Source organism: Electrophorus electricus, chromosome 8 (assembly GCF_041902795.1).
Source record: "Electrophorus electricus isolate QZ-2024a chromosome 8, ASM4190279v1, whole genome shotgun sequence".
NCBI lineage: Eukaryota > Metazoa > Chordata > Actinopteri > Gymnotiformes > Gymnotidae > Electrophorus > Electrophorus electricus.
The window spans coordinates 9,939,343-9,955,498 of NC_137504.1; the positions used below are offsets into that span (position 1 = coordinate 9,939,343).

The 16,156-nt window shown below is 40.5% G+C and overlaps 2 protein-coding genes across 3 annotated transcripts; one reads left to right on the plus strand and one right to left on the minus strand.

The window, feature by feature from the left end:
- Positions 1-1,022: 1,022 nt before the first annotated feature.
- On the plus strand, positions 1,023-8,146 carry si:dkeyp-50d11.2 (calpain-1 catalytic subunit). The gene is made up of 22 exons (XM_027023151.3): positions 1,023-1,154; positions 1,618-1,878; positions 2,129-2,198; positions 2,436-2,554; positions 3,512-3,645; positions 3,770-3,938; positions 4,047-4,130; positions 4,203-4,288; positions 4,397-4,471; positions 4,591-4,751; positions 4,915-5,075; positions 5,427-5,438; positions 5,610-5,821; positions 6,027-6,066; positions 6,183-6,248; positions 6,346-6,403; positions 6,607-6,671; positions 6,800-6,868; positions 7,026-7,104; positions 7,202-7,318; positions 7,632-7,690; positions 7,791-8,146. Exons 2-22 carry the CDS (start codon positions 1,627-1,629, stop codon positions 7,815-7,817), a joined length of 2,115 nt encoding a protein of 704 aa, XP_026878952.2. The 5' UTR covers positions 1,023-1,154; positions 1,618-1,626; the 3' UTR covers positions 7,818-8,146.
- Positions 8,147-8,370: 224 nt separating this feature from the next.
- On the minus strand, positions 8,371-14,151 carry bbs1 (Bardet-Biedl syndrome 1). 2 transcript variants are annotated; one of them, XM_081719272.1, is made up of 17 exons: positions 13,979-14,151; positions 13,039-13,115; positions 12,911-12,945; positions 12,489-12,761; positions 12,020-12,066; positions 11,859-11,897; positions 11,666-11,738; positions 11,455-11,586; positions 11,118-11,224; positions 10,793-10,913; positions 10,464-10,622; positions 10,170-10,239; positions 9,664-9,822; positions 9,351-9,484; positions 9,141-9,275; positions 8,956-9,060; positions 8,371-8,821 (listed from the first exon to the last, which is right to left on the minus strand). In XM_081719272.1, the coding sequence occupies exons 1-17, from the start codon at positions 14,008-14,010 to the stop codon at positions 8,735-8,737; spliced, it is 1,785 nt and encodes a 594-aa protein (XP_081575398.1). In that variant the 5' UTR covers positions 14,011-14,151; the 3' UTR covers positions 8,371-8,734. The 2 variants fall into 2 exon arrangements, with proteins under 2 accessions (XP_081575398.1, XP_026879182.1); XM_027023381.3 differs by having other exon boundaries at positions 8,956-9,042; positions 13,979-14,150.
- Between the last annotated feature and the right edge of the window lie 2,005 nt (positions 14,152-16,156).

The following is a 16,156-nucleotide window of genomic DNA, read 5'->3' on the forward strand; positions in this document are numbered from 1 at the left end:
TTGACATGGGAAACATCTTGTCCTCTGCTGTACAGTTGCACCATATGGATGTACACCCATTAAATGACAGATGAGAAATGTTAGGGCTTTGGGGGAAGCAAGCTGCGCCTAGGGTGAAAAGTGACTTACGTATGTGCTGTTTGTTCCAGTCCCACTTTTTTACCCACATGACAGCGGTGCAAAGATATTTGTCACCAAAGGTCAGACATAAACACACCAGTCCAGGTAATCATGTGACCATTCAGGTGTGCGGTGTCAGAGAACATTTATGGAAACAAACAGAATAAGGGTACAAGAGGACTAAATTACATACGTCCACGTAGCTGTAGCTTCCTGTTTCTACTGATAGATCTGTGAGATTTAGGTCATATGCAGTCAGGTGACGGTCATAAGCCTACAGCTGCGACCTACTGCTGCTCCCTGGTGGGCGAAATCTAAAAAACAACTGCTATCCAGATCATATCTGATAATGGCTAAACGTGAGTGTGTTATTTCTTAAAACTAGAACCAGTAATTTGATTTTGATGATTCAAAACAGAGAACGTAATTAGTTGGAAGGAAAACCCTCCTACCTTTTCCCTACACGTGTTATTTTTGCAGGTGGGTTTCTGTTATTTACATAACCTATCTTAGCCGTTGAATGGAGACATAAGATAAAAGATTTTATTGCTGTGAAGATTGGCTGCTCTTGGTGAGAAGTGCATGAGCTAACCAGAGAGGCAGCCGCGGTCACAGCACTTGAATTACCTGTCTGAAATAAAATTAAAAAAAAACACCAAACATTTTAGAACAGGTCTACGAGTCCACCATTTTTGTCATAAACTGTTGTTTACTTAAAATAAGCAAACATGCCGGAAAATGAATCAACATTTGTGTAAAGTTGTAATTATTTACGTATAACACTTGCTTTTTTATATTTACGAAATATTTTAAATCAAATTATATAAAATGTTTGTTTGTTTGTTTTTGTTTTAAGAGAAAATATTGTCGCAATATTCGTGTGAGTCGCCCGACCTATGAGACGGCGAATCTGAGAGCTCGCGCAGGCTTATTTCGACACAGCACGCGGTGTCGTGGGACAGCTGTAGCCACGTCGAGATTAAGATAAACTGTAAGGAAAAATCTTTACGCTTTTATTTCACTGAGGAGTACTGGTAAGAGAGGGAGGATTTCAGGTCTTAAACGTAGTCTTTTTAAACATGTAATTATATTTTGGTATATCGTATAATTCGTCGTCACACTTGGGGTAAATAATTCGCTTATGCCTGATGAATTAATACTGTAAAAATGTATTGGGCAGCAGTCTTGTGTCGAATCTAGAATAAATGCTAAGTGGTTCAAAAGGGTATTCAGAATCTCGCTGCCCCCTCCATGCCCAAGTAAAAGATCATTTTATTAGTTGTTTTTTGACTAGGACTATTTCTTGTACATGGCATGATCCCAAATAATTCTGCCCTGGATCATGATGAGGTCACCCCGATGTACGGATTAAGAGGAACAAGTTTAGATTATGCATTTTAGCAAAGTTTATTATCGTAAATCTTAAATCAGTGTATGTAGTAGAACAGTGGAAACGTGATCTCTCGTTGTTTGTAATGCTGGCCTTTGCATTTAAAGTGTTGGAGCATGGAGCCTATATGTGCCTCAGGAGTAGCTGCTCGACTCAGGAGCGAATGGGACCGCAGTGAAGGTCTTGGTCAAAACCACAAGGCTCTGAAGTTCCTAGGTCAGGACTTTGAGTGTCTGCGTGACAGCTGCCTGCAGAGCAGCTGTTTATTTGAGGATGAGACATTCCCTGCTCATCCCTCCTCGTTAGGATTTAAGGATCTGGCTCCGGGTGCTGCCAAAACCAGTGGAGTCTGCTGGAAGAGACCGACGGTGAGAGTCTGTAGGGTCGCACTTTGCCTCAACCCTTCCACCTTCTTGAGCCATACCTTGCGCACTGAATTCAGATGTGTGCTGCACAGTGTTAACGTGTACTTTTATTATTTATGCTGATTCCTTCTGGCATTGCTTAATGGTCACATGAAAAACACCTCAAGGATCCTATTGCTAACTGTCAACAGCAGAGATGTTCTGGTCACGTCTGTGCCCTGTCTGACCCATAGGTCTTCTCTGTGCACTCCAGGAGTTCTGTACTGACCCACACTTTATCGTAGATGGAGCTACTCGCACAGACATATGCCAAGGAGCTCTAGGTACAGCCCTGCTACGTCTGCTTCAAACCAAGAGGAATATAAGGAAGGTTTAGCTGAAAAATATGAGTATTTGTTAAACAGAAAAAAGGAATTCAACGTGCAGACATTATTTACATTTCTAATGACTATAGATAGCAAAATTGTGATAATTACAGCCTTTAGAGTTCTAGAGGTTGAAAGGAGGATAAACTCATCCTTTTTCAGCTTCATCTTTCTGCATATTGCTTCTTGACTCAGGTGACTGTTGGCTGCTGGCTGCCATTGCGTGTCTTACACTGAACGAGCCTTTGCTGCATCGCGTGGTGCCACATGGCCAGAGCTTTCACAAGCTATATGCTGGAATCTTTCACTTCCAGGTACTACACCACACCACAGCTCACTATATCAAAACAAGTCTTCAAGCTGTAAGGCTAAATACAAGGCCTAATATAACTTTTCTGGGCCCTCCAATGATAGTTTTACTGGGGAGATATATATATATATATTAGTGTGTGTGTAATATTTCATAATATTATGATTTTGTGAAACATCTCAAACCTAAGCTCTGATCAGTTCCCTCCCTTTTCTCAAGCTCAGTACAGATACATATACTGCAATGAAACTCTCCCTCTACTGTGCTAGCTATATTTACAGAAATTATTTATAGGGGAACAGATACCCTGCCTGCCTCAAATCACCCAGTCAGGGTAGCGCTAGATCCCTGTTGCCACATTCAAGTAGCATTCAGTTGTCCACTTTGCAAGCTCTTTAAGCCCATTTATGCTCAGTCTTTTGGATAGCATTCACAGCATGACCTGTACAAAGAGATTTAAAGCAAAGCCACTACCATGGCCATTATGAGGTGTACTGTGTTTAGGCAGGGCAAACAGATTAGATTTGACTAACACTACTGGATCATTATGGCCTCGGGAAGTTATGTTACATGAATAGTGGTGTATCTGTCTGAGCTGAAGAGTTTTAACAGGCAAACCCTAAAATCCTCCAGGACTACACACCCTGCAGCAATATACCAGACAGTGTGCAGTAATACTGCAGACTTGCACTGGGAAATTTGCCAGAATAGTAAACTCAAGGCATTTAACAGACACAGACTCTGCAAGAGATACTAAGATCTATATCACTTAACATCCTGTTGCTGACTGGTAACTCAGTGAACTGGCTAGACTTATTCTCTGATACAAACTTGTGTTTTCCAAAGCTGCTCTGAGTGACTTGGTGTGTGTATTATGAATATCCTAGAAACTTTGCTTAGTTAGTCTGATTCACATTATTTGTAGCAATCATTGTTAAACCATACTTCTATTATTCTGCAGTTTTGGCAGTATGGGGACTGGGTGGATGTGGTGGTAGATGACCGGCTGCCGGTGAGAGATGGAAAGCTCCTGTTTGTCCACTCAGCTGAAGGGGCAGAGTTCTGGAGTGCCCTTGTGGAAAAGGCATATGCCAAGTAAGAAGAGTCCAGAACCACTCCAACACATCAGACCAGCTAGACCAGTGCAACTTGTGTGTGTGTGTGTGTGTGTGTGTGTGTGTGTGTTAAGTTGGTGAATGTGTGTGTTGGTGCATGGCAGGTTAAATGGTTGTTATGAGGCACTTTCTGGAGGCTGCACCTCTGAGGGGTTTGAGGATTTCACTGGTGGGGTTACAGAAATGTATGAGCTGAAGAAAGCTCCACCTAACTTCTTCAGCATCATCAGGAGAGCTGTGGAAAGAGGATCTCTAATCGGCTGTTCCATAGATGTAAGTGCATGCAAGTTCAAAAGCTCTGCAATATACTGTATTAGCAATGATTTGTAAATACATTGGGGTTTGGGTTTTTTTTATATCAGAAATTTTCCTCACCATTAGATTACAAGTTTCTTTGACATGGAGGCAATCACCTTCAAAAAGTTGGTGAAAGGCCATGCTTATTCTGTTACCGGAGTTGAGGAGGTAAGCAGAAGAAGCTTGAAACAGCCAATGATTACTAGTTGCTCAAGTGTAACCCAGGGCTTTGTTGGTTAGGTGGAGTATAGGGGAAACCTGACAAAGCTGCTTCGCATTCGGAACCCCTGGGGAGAGGTGGAGTGGACCGGAGCCTGGAGTGACAAGTGAGGATGGGAGATAAATAAACAGATTAAAGGGGGGGGATGCCAAGAGAAAGATTTAGATAATGGGGACATTGTGTAGGAACAATAATTCTGCTTTGCATCATTTAGCTCGAAGGAGTGGAGTGGTATTGACCCTTCCATAAGGTCGCGTCTGCATAATCGCTGGGAGGACGGAGAGTTCTGGTGCAGTATCAAGGTTTCACTGTGGTGTGAATGCAGTGTTCTTTTTTGGAGCTCACCATCATTATGGAGCTGGATTCTCTTCCTTTGTCCCCCTCCAATACATGCACACAATTATATAGGATGTCATTCAGTGATTTCATGAAGGAATTCAGCAGGCTGGAGATCTGTAATCTGACAGCAGATGCGCTGCAGACCAGCGAGTTGAAGAAATGGAATTCAGCCCTCTACCCTGGAGAGTGGAGGAGAGGCAGTACGGCTGGGGGCTGCAGGAACTACCCAGGTACTGGGGTTATTTGTTCAGGTGTCTTTTTTTTTTTTTTTGGTTTTTTTTTTAGTCCTTTGTTTTAGTTAGTCCTTCTGTTTTCTAAGCAAGATTCCAAAAGTTACACAAACTACAGTGATCATCTCAGACGGTGATTTCATGTGTTTCACTATGCATGCAGCAACATTCTGGATCAACCCCCAGTATAAACTTGTGTTGAAAGACCCGGACACTGAGGGTCAGGATGGCTGCAGTTTCCTGGTGGCACTGATGCAGAAGAATCGGCGACAGTTGCGCCAAGAAGGCAAAGACATGGAAACAATTGGATTTGCTGTTTATGAGGTAAAAGGTTCTTTCGGCCTTTGTAATGTGTTATGGGGCAAATGAGAATTGCCTTAATCAAGGCTTTGGTCTGACACTGGGTCTAACAGGGCTGCCCATGTCTGGTTCTGGAGGACAGCAGCTTAGTTCATGTTTTCTTGCTCTAACACTTCTGACGTATCTCATGAATGGTTGTGTTGAGAGAGACAGTGCATATCCAGTTTGATTTGTAGATTCAGACAATTACTATTTTAGTGGCAGAATGCTGTGGTTGAACCTTTGTTAAGCAGTTATTAAAATGATGATAAGAGAAATTGATCACATGCTTGTAAAAGTTTGTTCCCTAATACCCTTTTTTAAATTCATTTTCAGGTTCCTGAAGAGGTATGGGATAATGTCTGATCTAGGGTAATCTGTGAGCTGTTGTTAATACCTGCAGACAGGTCCGTGTTTACTGTATAGTGTGTTCAAGTTTGAGTTTATACTGTGCTATCATGTTCAGTAACATAAATAGAAGAAGCACCTCCTTCATACTGATCCTTGTGTTCTCTGAAGTATCTGGGCAGGGTGGGCGTGCATTTGAAGCGTGACTTCTTCATCACACACACATCCAGTGCTCGCTCCGAGCTCTTCATCAACTTGCGGGAAGTAAGCTCACGCTTCTGCCTGCCCCCGGGAGAGTACATCATCATCCCTTCCACCTTTGAGCCCCAGAAAGAGGGAGACTTTGTGCTGAGGGTCTTCTCTGAGAAAGCCGCTGACTCTCAGTGAGTGATTCCTCTCACTTTAAGCCTTTGTTTTTTAAAAATACTGGCATTATGACAAATGATTTAGTACATACAAATGGTCAGGACGAAGTGCATTAGGGGAATCAATTTTAGGAAAAGGAAGAAAGTCAGACTGACTGCAGATTAAATGAGGAAAATGCTTAGCGACAAGGTGGCCAATAAATCTGCACTCTTTCTAATGAAGGGAGCTAGACGAAGAGCTGACTGCTGACCTACCAGAGGAGGTATGTTCCAGACACACTGCAGAGGTGCTTCCATGCTAATTCCACACACAAATGGTCCAGGAGGTGTAGCTCTTCTTAAAAGGTGTGTTTCTAACTATTTTGTTTCACTACTGCAGCCTGTGCCACAGGAGAGTGAAATTGATGAAGGCTTCAAGGCCCTTTTCTCCAAACTCGCTGGGAAGGTGAGAAGGAGGAAGTAAAGTCATGCTGTCCCTCAGTTTCTCATGAAGTTAATCGGTGTATTACTGTCTTCAACTCTCTGCCTCTCCTGGCCTGCAGGACATGGAGATCGATGTACCAAAGCTGCAAACAATTTTGAACCGTGTCATAAGCAAACGTGAGTACTTTAACTCGAGCATCCCACAGAATGCAGGAATGCTTCCCAATAGCATTTTCCCTTATACACACCACACACAATGACCTTTACTAAGTTTTAAGATATATTATGTAAATACATTTACATAAATGTATAATAAGAAAATCCTCATGATGTTAACCTTTTTAATTTGAAAGAAACCACTGGCCCCTTTTCCTTCACAGACAAGGATCTAAAAACTGCTGGTTTTGGCAAGGAGGTTTGCAGAAGCATGATCAACCTATTGGATGTATCCTTTTTTTTAACATTTTAAGTAGCCTTTTTATACTTATTTCTTCAAACACCACCCACTTTGAGTCAATCCTGTGTGCTAATCCAATACCCTAATCCTGTGCCACCTTGACACACCCTATGCAGACAACTGGCACCGGAAGGCTGGGTTTATTAGATTTTCATGTGCTTTGGGAGAAGATTAAGCGATATCTTGTTAGTGACTGTTATTCATACTTGTTTGGGGTTGTAATTAATTAATGTATGGAAACTCAAATTCATCTTTACTCTCACAGTTTACTTATTGCCTTTTTTGATGGTGGCATTTCTGATTCTCTTTATACTATGATGAACATTACCACATCCCTTTTAGACTGTGTTTAGAAAATTTGACTTGGACAAGTCTGGCACCATGAGCTCCTATGAAATGCGGCTGGCACTGGAATCTGCAGGTACTGATACCTCATCAGATTGAACTGCATGACAGATGTCATGACTGACTTGAGATATTTTCAGAGGTCAGTATCTTATTTTCACCTTCCATGTCAGGCTTCAAGATGACTAATCACCTGTTCCAGTTAATAATCCTCCGTTATGCTAAATCAGACCTGAATGTGGACTTTGATAACTTCGTGGCCTGTTTGATCCGTCTGGAGTGCATGTTCAGTAAGTGTTCACCGAACATCTCGAGCAACAATTTGCAAAGTAAATCTGTAAAATGAAAACTGAGACCAGTACCAACCAGGAGCAACAAACTGAATTATTAATTGTCCCAGTTTTTAAGATGAGGTGACAGATTGGCAAGATAGTGGAGAGTATTGCTTACTGACGTTAAGCACCCTAGCGGTCAGCAATGACTCCATTCATGTCCCAGAAGTACAACTCAGATTCAGTTATGAATTTATTTTGTCAAATATGCTGGATGATTCAAATTGAGCAATGTAAAAGTCTTTTTGTTGTCTCTCCATTCTCTCGACAGGAACATTTAAAACCATGGATACGGATGTAGACGGTGTGGTGTCCTTCAGCTTCAGTCAGGTTTGTTCCCCCAGTCGTTAGTAATAAAACTGATTATAGTTGTTTTGCAGCAACAAGAAGCTCTGTTGTCACTGCTTTTCTGTCCTTCTGCTTCTTCTAGTGGATCTCCCTTACCATGTTTATCTAGATGGAAGTCTTTTCTTCGCTGCACTGAAATCCTTCCTTGTTCTTTTCTTCTATACCAAGTGCCTTTTCTGTTCCCTCGCTCTCCTTCTGTTCTATATTTACCAAAGACAGGCTGCTATCAATTGAACATTCAGTATAGAGTGCCTTTCATTATTATTTATAGGTTTGGGACTTTTAATCCAATGTGTAATATTAAAGCCTGGTGCATGTAGCAATAAAGGCTAAAATACTGGACTTGAAATTATTTTTTGCCTCCTATGCATTTTTAGCAAATGCCTGTATTCATGTTATTGCAACTATTCCCCTAAATTAATAAAACAAGTAAGCTGATGTCTGATTCAGAATGTCCACTAATGATTCCTGCCTTTCCTTTAAATAGCAAAAGCACAAAGCTACGATTTTCAGTACTACAAAATTGTGAGCCATTTAGCACACTGTACTTATCTAATTGAGAGCCATTTAAGATTTAGCCATTTGAATTTAGCTGAATTTGAACTATTTAAAAACAACAGGTCTGGGGGGGGGGGGGGGGGAAAGAATAACCGTACACAAGATTAAGAACAATAAGTAATATACTTACAAATATACATAACTGCAAATGCTCTTTACAGTACATAGACTATTGATACATTCTTACATGATCAGTCACCAGCCTACATAGTCTTACAAAGACGCAGGAGCCTGCAGCAGGCAATCCGGGTACTCCAGCTGCTACCTCAAACCTCTGAGGACAGAGCTCCTACGCTACACATGGCTTTAACAGCTTCTAAGACCAGCACAAGCTTCTTCACCTGCACTTCATGGCTCTTCTTTTCAGGTACTGCAGTGGTGCTAACCCCTGCCTCTACATGTGGCTGTGCTCACAGAGTGCCAATGTTATCTGCTAATGGTCTGAACAGGCCATCTGGTCTGTGGCTCCTAATTGAGGGCCAGTCCTTCACTTGCAGGCATGTTAATATGTGCGGTGAGGAGTGGGACACTCTTCCCTTCTCTTAGCACGAAGACCTGAAGAAAGAACAAGGGAAGTACAAACGTAATACTTTTACCTTTGTCTACCACTGTTCAAGCTTATTTCACAGAAAGATCAACTTAGAAACATTCAGTGCCCTGAATGTACAATTCAGAAAGAGAAATCTCACTTTGATGATGTCTGAGATCCCTTTTTCACTCAAGCATTCCACGAATGTGTCAATGGGGTAATTTAGCCCAGGAACCAGCAGGGGTATCTGCAGTTGCAAGCACAACTGGCAAAAATTATGATCCATTATCTTCACGCCATTACCCTCTAATAAAGAAGGAGAACAGCAGAGAAATTGAAGCTTACCTTAAAGAAGGCCGTCCTCATGCGATATAAACGGTCATCGTATAGGAAACTGACAGCTAGGTTCATGACAGGCCGGCATACCGCTGTGTTCTGGATGTTCAGAGTGAGTTTGAAAGATGGGCCCAAGCCTTGAACCTGAGAGGGGGGAAAAAATGTGCCTGATGGACGTAAATAGGGAAAAACATGTGTCTCTCAGATATTTACACTTACCACAGCGTTCATCTTAAGTGGTTCTGCCAAGCTGGCTGACACAGGAGTGAGGCTGGACTCCAGGGCTTTGACGTAGGTGCGGGCTGCTGCTAGCCGCAGCCTGCTAAGGTCCATTTGGAAGGCTCTGTGCATGGCTATACAACAGTCAAAAGGAAATCTAATTTCAAATACTTACAATACCATTACAGTAAATTAAATTATAATGAGTCAAGTTACAAAACTGAATAAAGCTGACTTTTATGAATTTTTCTTTCAATTGTTGGTAACACCTTGGCGCACTGGAGGCCTGTGTGCTTTGGGAGGTAGTACATACCCACAGCATTCTCCCTTTCTCTCATTGTTTGATCCACATAAAGCTTGGTTTTCTTGGGGACGTTCAGCCGGATGCTCTGGGCTAATGGGGGTCCAGGGGCAGAGTCCCTTTCATCAAATACAGCTGTCCTCTTCAGAATCTTCACAATCAGACCCCCTCCTGCACAGCACAGCACAGCACACACACACACACACACACAAACACAATCCATTAGACATAAATGATTCAATGGTACAATCATTAATTCTTGTACAGCCTGACTACAGTTTTATTTGTATCTGAAAAAACAAATACATGTGTATAAGAACCCTACTAACAAGATATCATAGGATTAGTTACCAAAGGCCAAAACAGTGTTTAGGGTATACTGTGATATTGCACTGTTCAGTTGGCCTGTTCAAAATTGGAAAAAAAATCTAAACAAATAAATCTATTACAAATTAATAGCCAATGTATATAAATACACATGCAACATGCATTGAATTTTTCAGGTGAAAGTTTACCACCTTTGGTAGTCATAATTAGGGTGCCATCCTCTCGACCATAACGTCCAAAACAAATGCTGCTCACTACATCCTGTAACAGCAAGATACAAAACACACCAAAACTTCTATCATTGCTGGCTCAGAACCTTATATATATATATATATATATATATATATATATATATATATATATATATATATATATATATATATATATATATATATATATATATATATATATATATATTTTAAAAAATCCCCTGCTCTGAACAAACCAGCCACAATAATCACCAGGTTCTATGGTCTGAAGCTTACCGGTGTCTTGATAGTGCTGACCAAGTTCTTGTCTCGGTACACGTGCACTTCGCAGTTGGCCAGGGCCACCAGCACAGCCTGGAAGCCCCGTGTGGGCAGATCCAGTACTGCCATGGTTGTGACGGGTGCGGGCAGGTAGGCCGTCCACAGCTTCTTTCCCTTCAGCAGAAAACAAATGGTCAAATGCTGGGCTTCCATCACTTGTAAAAATAAAAGTATCTCCTGTATCTTCACCCTAAAAGGCCTCAGCAAAATCTCCAGCACAGACATTAGGTAAGAGCAAGCAACTCTGCATGACTAAGTGGGTGTTTGTGGGAAAGAAGTGAGACCTTCTGAGTGTAGCCCTGAAGAGTCTCTTGAGCACAGCCCACTACCACGTTCTTCCCCATCCTCACCAGCCCAACGGGGTGAGAGCACAGCTCAATGCAGTACTTGGGTTTGGGGGAGTCCCTGTAAAACATCACACACAGTATCATGTAGGACATGCTTTTAGGAAATTTAGAGAACAATCTTTAGAGAAAGAGCATGTCAAGTCAAATATAATACTCTCCTCATTGCAAACCATTACTGATCTGTCTGAACGTTATTCAGCCTAGATACAGTATTCCGTCACTCTACAAGAGCACAGTCCGATCAGTGTACTCATTCACATACCTGCGCAGTATGTAAATGTTCCCATTGCGACAAGCTATGATGATTCTGAACTCAACATCAAATTGACCAGTCACATCCATCAGTGTAGGTACACTTGGAAGGGACATCTGCAAAAATGCTAAAGGTCAAATCCTCGCTCACAGAACATGAGACTGAACTTTTACAGACCTAGTCACAAAAGCGCAAGTTCAATAACTGCTTCATATCATTTCTCACATCTGAAGGCAAACACTTCTGGCATATCTTTTTTTCTTCTTCAAATGATTTAAACTAATACTTACAAGATTATTTCTATTACACTCCAGAAACACTAGCTCAATAAAACTGAAGTGCTGACCTTTGAGAGAATGGTGAAGGCCTCTGGGTCCAAGATGTAAACATCTTGACTCTCTGTGCCGACCACCAGGCAGCTAACTGCATCCTCATCTACCATGTTCTTCTTCAGCGTCCCAATGCATGTAATAACCGTCTGGGAGCACAAAAAAAAACTATTAAACATAGTAGCATTGCTTGCATACAGGTGTCCATGTGTGTGGAGGAGAGGTCACCTGTCTGCGTATAGGTTGCTGCTTGTGAAGGTTTACATAAGTCTCCATTTCCTGTGGTTCCAGCATGAGGAACCTGATGATAATGCAATATTGCACTCAAAATTAGGCAACTTACAGACAGCCAACTTACATACTGCAAGCTTGAAATAACTGAAGAAATGTGAGATATTAAGTAGATATTAGTGAGCATTACCGCAGTGATCTGACTGAGAGAGGGATGTCAGCCTTAGCCCTGCAGAAACAAAAGAAAACACTTAAGTCCAAGTATCTACAATGTAGTGGTACTACAAGGTAATGCCCATTTCTGACACTATTAAATGGAAATGTACTAGCTTGTAACTTTATGAAACTCACCTTATACTCTCTAACATTTCCTTCAGAGTCATTGTATCGATCATATCCTTGTGAAAAAATGCAACAATCAATTAAGCACAAAAGCCCCAATCAGCACTGTAAGAAGCAATCTGTAACACTGCATGTTAAGAGAAGACTTAGGTTAGATTAAAAACTGACTGTGATTTAGCTAGAGAATTGGAAGGGAACTTGCTCTGAACTAAACCTGCTTACTTATGCATGTGCAGCATACATTTTCATTAAACCCTGGTGAAAGCCAATCTTGAGGAGGAATTAATTCAAAGACATTCCCTGAATTTTTCTGCTAGTTTAGAATGAGTCGAAACTCATTAACACCCAAATCTTTGGCTATTTCCAGTTGTACAAAGTCTCCACCTGGCATTTTTAGTGACATATGAATATGACACAAAAGACAACGCTCTTACACATGCACAGCCAGACAGATCACTGTGATGGGAGCCTTGCTCACCTGTCTAGCCTGACTCCACACATCCTGCTCCAAGGTATTGACCTCCAGAAAAGGCAGAGTGAACTTGAAGTAAGGCCTCAGGTTTTTGTAGATGTAGATGAAAGGGCCAGAAGCCACAGCGATGGCAGGGGTGCGGGGCTCATGCTGGTCCATGAGGAAGGACACCAGGCCAGTGGGCAGGTCCAGCAGCGTGTTCTCACTCAGCAGCCCAATACCACGGTACACCTTGAGCTTCGTGTTGCCTGCCCCTGTGCCCAGGTCACCCACCACTAACTATCATAGAGGCACATAAAAACATCAAATAAAAGCCATAAGAAAAAAGAATAGGGGAAAGGGAAACTCTTTCAGTTACTCAAGTGCTTATGCTGTTTTCAAATCAGTGCAACACAAAACAACATGCACGTTAGTTAGTAGAGACCCACCTTGTTGTCACCATCTCCATGCAAGTCTGCCAGAGCTAAGAAGAAACCATAACTGATCAGCCATCCTTCATTCCAGATCAATTTTATCATGCGCATCACTTAAAATAAATGCATGCCCTAAAACTCACCAATGCATGACGAAAAGGTATACAGATTGGCGACTGGGTCATAGTGTGCATCAAGCCACTTCGAACTAGTCACTGCACTGTGAAAACCAAATAAAATATATATTGATTGATATCAAAAGCAACTCTGGTTTAACAGCTAACAGTTCCATATTTTACACCTCTTTACAATTCACACTAACTACATAACGCTATGAGTTTATTCATTTGTTGGTTAAATTCACGTATATGTTTGCCGCTTATGACAGTCTAACTCATAATTAACATTAACTAGCTAGGTTAGGTTAGCTAACCTATGTCTCATAACAGCTAACCTGGGATACAAAATTCATTGAAAGAAACAGCCATCTCCCTTAAACAAAACCAACAAAATTGCTAGACGCCGTATACAAACCATTAACATCAGCGTTTTAGATAGGTAAGCTAGCGTTATCGTAGCTAACTGGCTGGCTAGTAGTTACTATAATGAGTAGTTATCTAGTGAGATTAAATATCCAGCTAACGATAGCTGTCTTGCTAATAAAAGTGACCATATTAGATAGCTAGCTGGCTATCTTGCTAATAAAAGTGACCAGATTAAATAGCTAGCTGGCTATATTGCTAAAATAAAGTGACTAGATTAAATAGCTATCTGACTATCTTGCTAATAAAGTGACTAGATTAAATAGCTAGTTGGCTATCTTGCTAATAAAGTGACTAGATTAAATAGCTAGCTGGTTATCTAGCTAATAAAGTGACTAGATTAAATAGCTAGTTGGCTATTTTGCTAATAAAGTGACTAGATTAAATAGCTATCTGACTATCTTGCTAATGAGTGGATTAAATAGGTAAATACTATGTCAGGTTAATAGCTTCTATAGTATTTTGCCAAGATAGCTAGCTATCTTGATAGCAATAACTCTTGTAACCTGCGACGATGCATGTATTCGATACTTAACGTTACCTGTCTTTCAGCTCCATAGGGACTGAAGACATGCGAACAGAAGTTTAAATCGCTCCCCGTGGCTTTTTAAAAAATGGGCTATCTATGATTTAATGAAGACAGATAAATAGGACGCAAAAATTCTTCCCTAATCCCTAGCTCAGCTTTCGCCGTTTCTATAGCAACACCAAGGGAGGAGCATAGCGTGTTCAAACAAAATATCGCCTACCGCTGCAACTAAAAAGATCTTACACAAGATTTAGAAAATGACTGCAGACGCGGTTTTACTGGGGTTGGGGAAATTATTTGGAAAGTTTCGAATGAAAGGTTGTAATCTTCATAGCCAAGATAATGGATAAATTCTGAAGAGACACATTTTTAAATCTGTTTCATCACGCGGATTTGCGCACCGGTTCCTTACAAACAAGGCGCGATGATTTAGTGCGCATAGACTTAATCAGTAGCTAACAAAGTATAGAAAATACAATAAAAGCTGATAATGGTATTAAGTTATATTGCTATATGATAATCTGGTGGGGTGGGGTATTTTTTCGTCTGCTGTTTGAAACAGAAAGGTTTACCCTATATTATCATACAAAATTTGACTAACCACCAGGAAACATATTACAATAACAGAAGCTATATTCCTAATGGTATAATTACTCTTCTGGGAATTCCTATGCAGAAAAAAACAGTGCCAGGTTTTAATAAACTTACTACAATTCAAATAAACGGAATTGACATCAGCAATTAAATATTTCATAATAGATTTATTGGAGACACACTCTAAAGAATGTAGCCTACTAAATAACAAGGTTAAAGGACTCTTATACAAATTCATCCTTATACAATAGACTCTTATACAATTAATTCATAAATGTTATCCTTGCGCTGTTTCAAACCCACAAGTGGAGGACATGTGTAAGTTTTTTGATAAAAATGATGACAGTGTTGAGCACGTATACTGTATCCATTCTAGGAATTTTTGGAATGATATACAGAAAGCTGAACAAAAACTAAAAATACTTTAAGAATAAGAACTTTTGAAATGACAAATAGAACCCCAAATTACAACTTATTCAAAATGGATTTTTACAGTTATGTCTCCTCTATTCAAAAAGCAACTATAAAACGCAACAAAAGTAATCACATCCTGAATACATTTTTAACCATAGGTTATTACTTTATCAGATTCTTCCTGCATTGTGGAAGATTCCAGACAAATTATATTAGGGATCTCCTTAACAGCACCGCTAATTTTGTGTGCATAACATGCATTTTATCTGACTGGTGGCATTCATCAATATCATAAGCTTGAAGGAGCTCTCACTGAAACTATTGTTTCAAAGACATTCCACCAATAATAACTTTAATGGAGCTCACTAACACTAATTTATCACAACACATTTTGATACATTTGATATTTCACAAATAATGTAAACATTTTTCAACCTTAGCTTGACCTTTCATGTATCTTTTTTGTAACAAGATTTCATACTGAATTTCCTACCATAGGAACCTGAGGACCAGATGTCCATACTTCAAGAATTTCACTATATAGCTGTATATCTTGGTATTGGGATTGTATTGCTGCATGGGCGTCTACATCTCCACAAACCCCAGATGTGGTGGTGCAACATAAAAGCACCTGCACATTCCCAAACACATCCTGTTACACCTTCTCCTGCAACCTCAGTGCGATTGACTCCCTGGGTTGTTGTGAAGGGGCACCCTGCTATTACGAATAATGTGTTTGGTAGGAGGTAGAAAATGTTTTGTGACATTTGTGACCTTTAATGTTCCTTTAAGGGTTGAGGCCGATTTCCCAGACATGCAATAAGCCTAGTCTTTAGAGCATATATATGAATCATCATTGGAATTTTTTTTGGATTAGGCTTAGGTTTAATCAGGGTTTGGGAACTGGCCCAATTGGTTGTTTACTGCAAAATATGCAGTTACAGAGATTCATCCCATACAAAAAATGACAATGGCATTACTTATTTTATTTGTAACAAAGGCTTTGGTAAGACTTTATGAGTAACATTTTTTGATGTCCTTCCATCGTTGGTATGTATTAGGTTAACTCTGAATAATGAATATGTATTACTCAGCATATTTTCTAAGTAAACGTTGACGCATCAGTATAAGCGATTAGTTAGCTCTAGTTAGCTCAGTCTCCGTCCGCCACCAGAGGGAGTC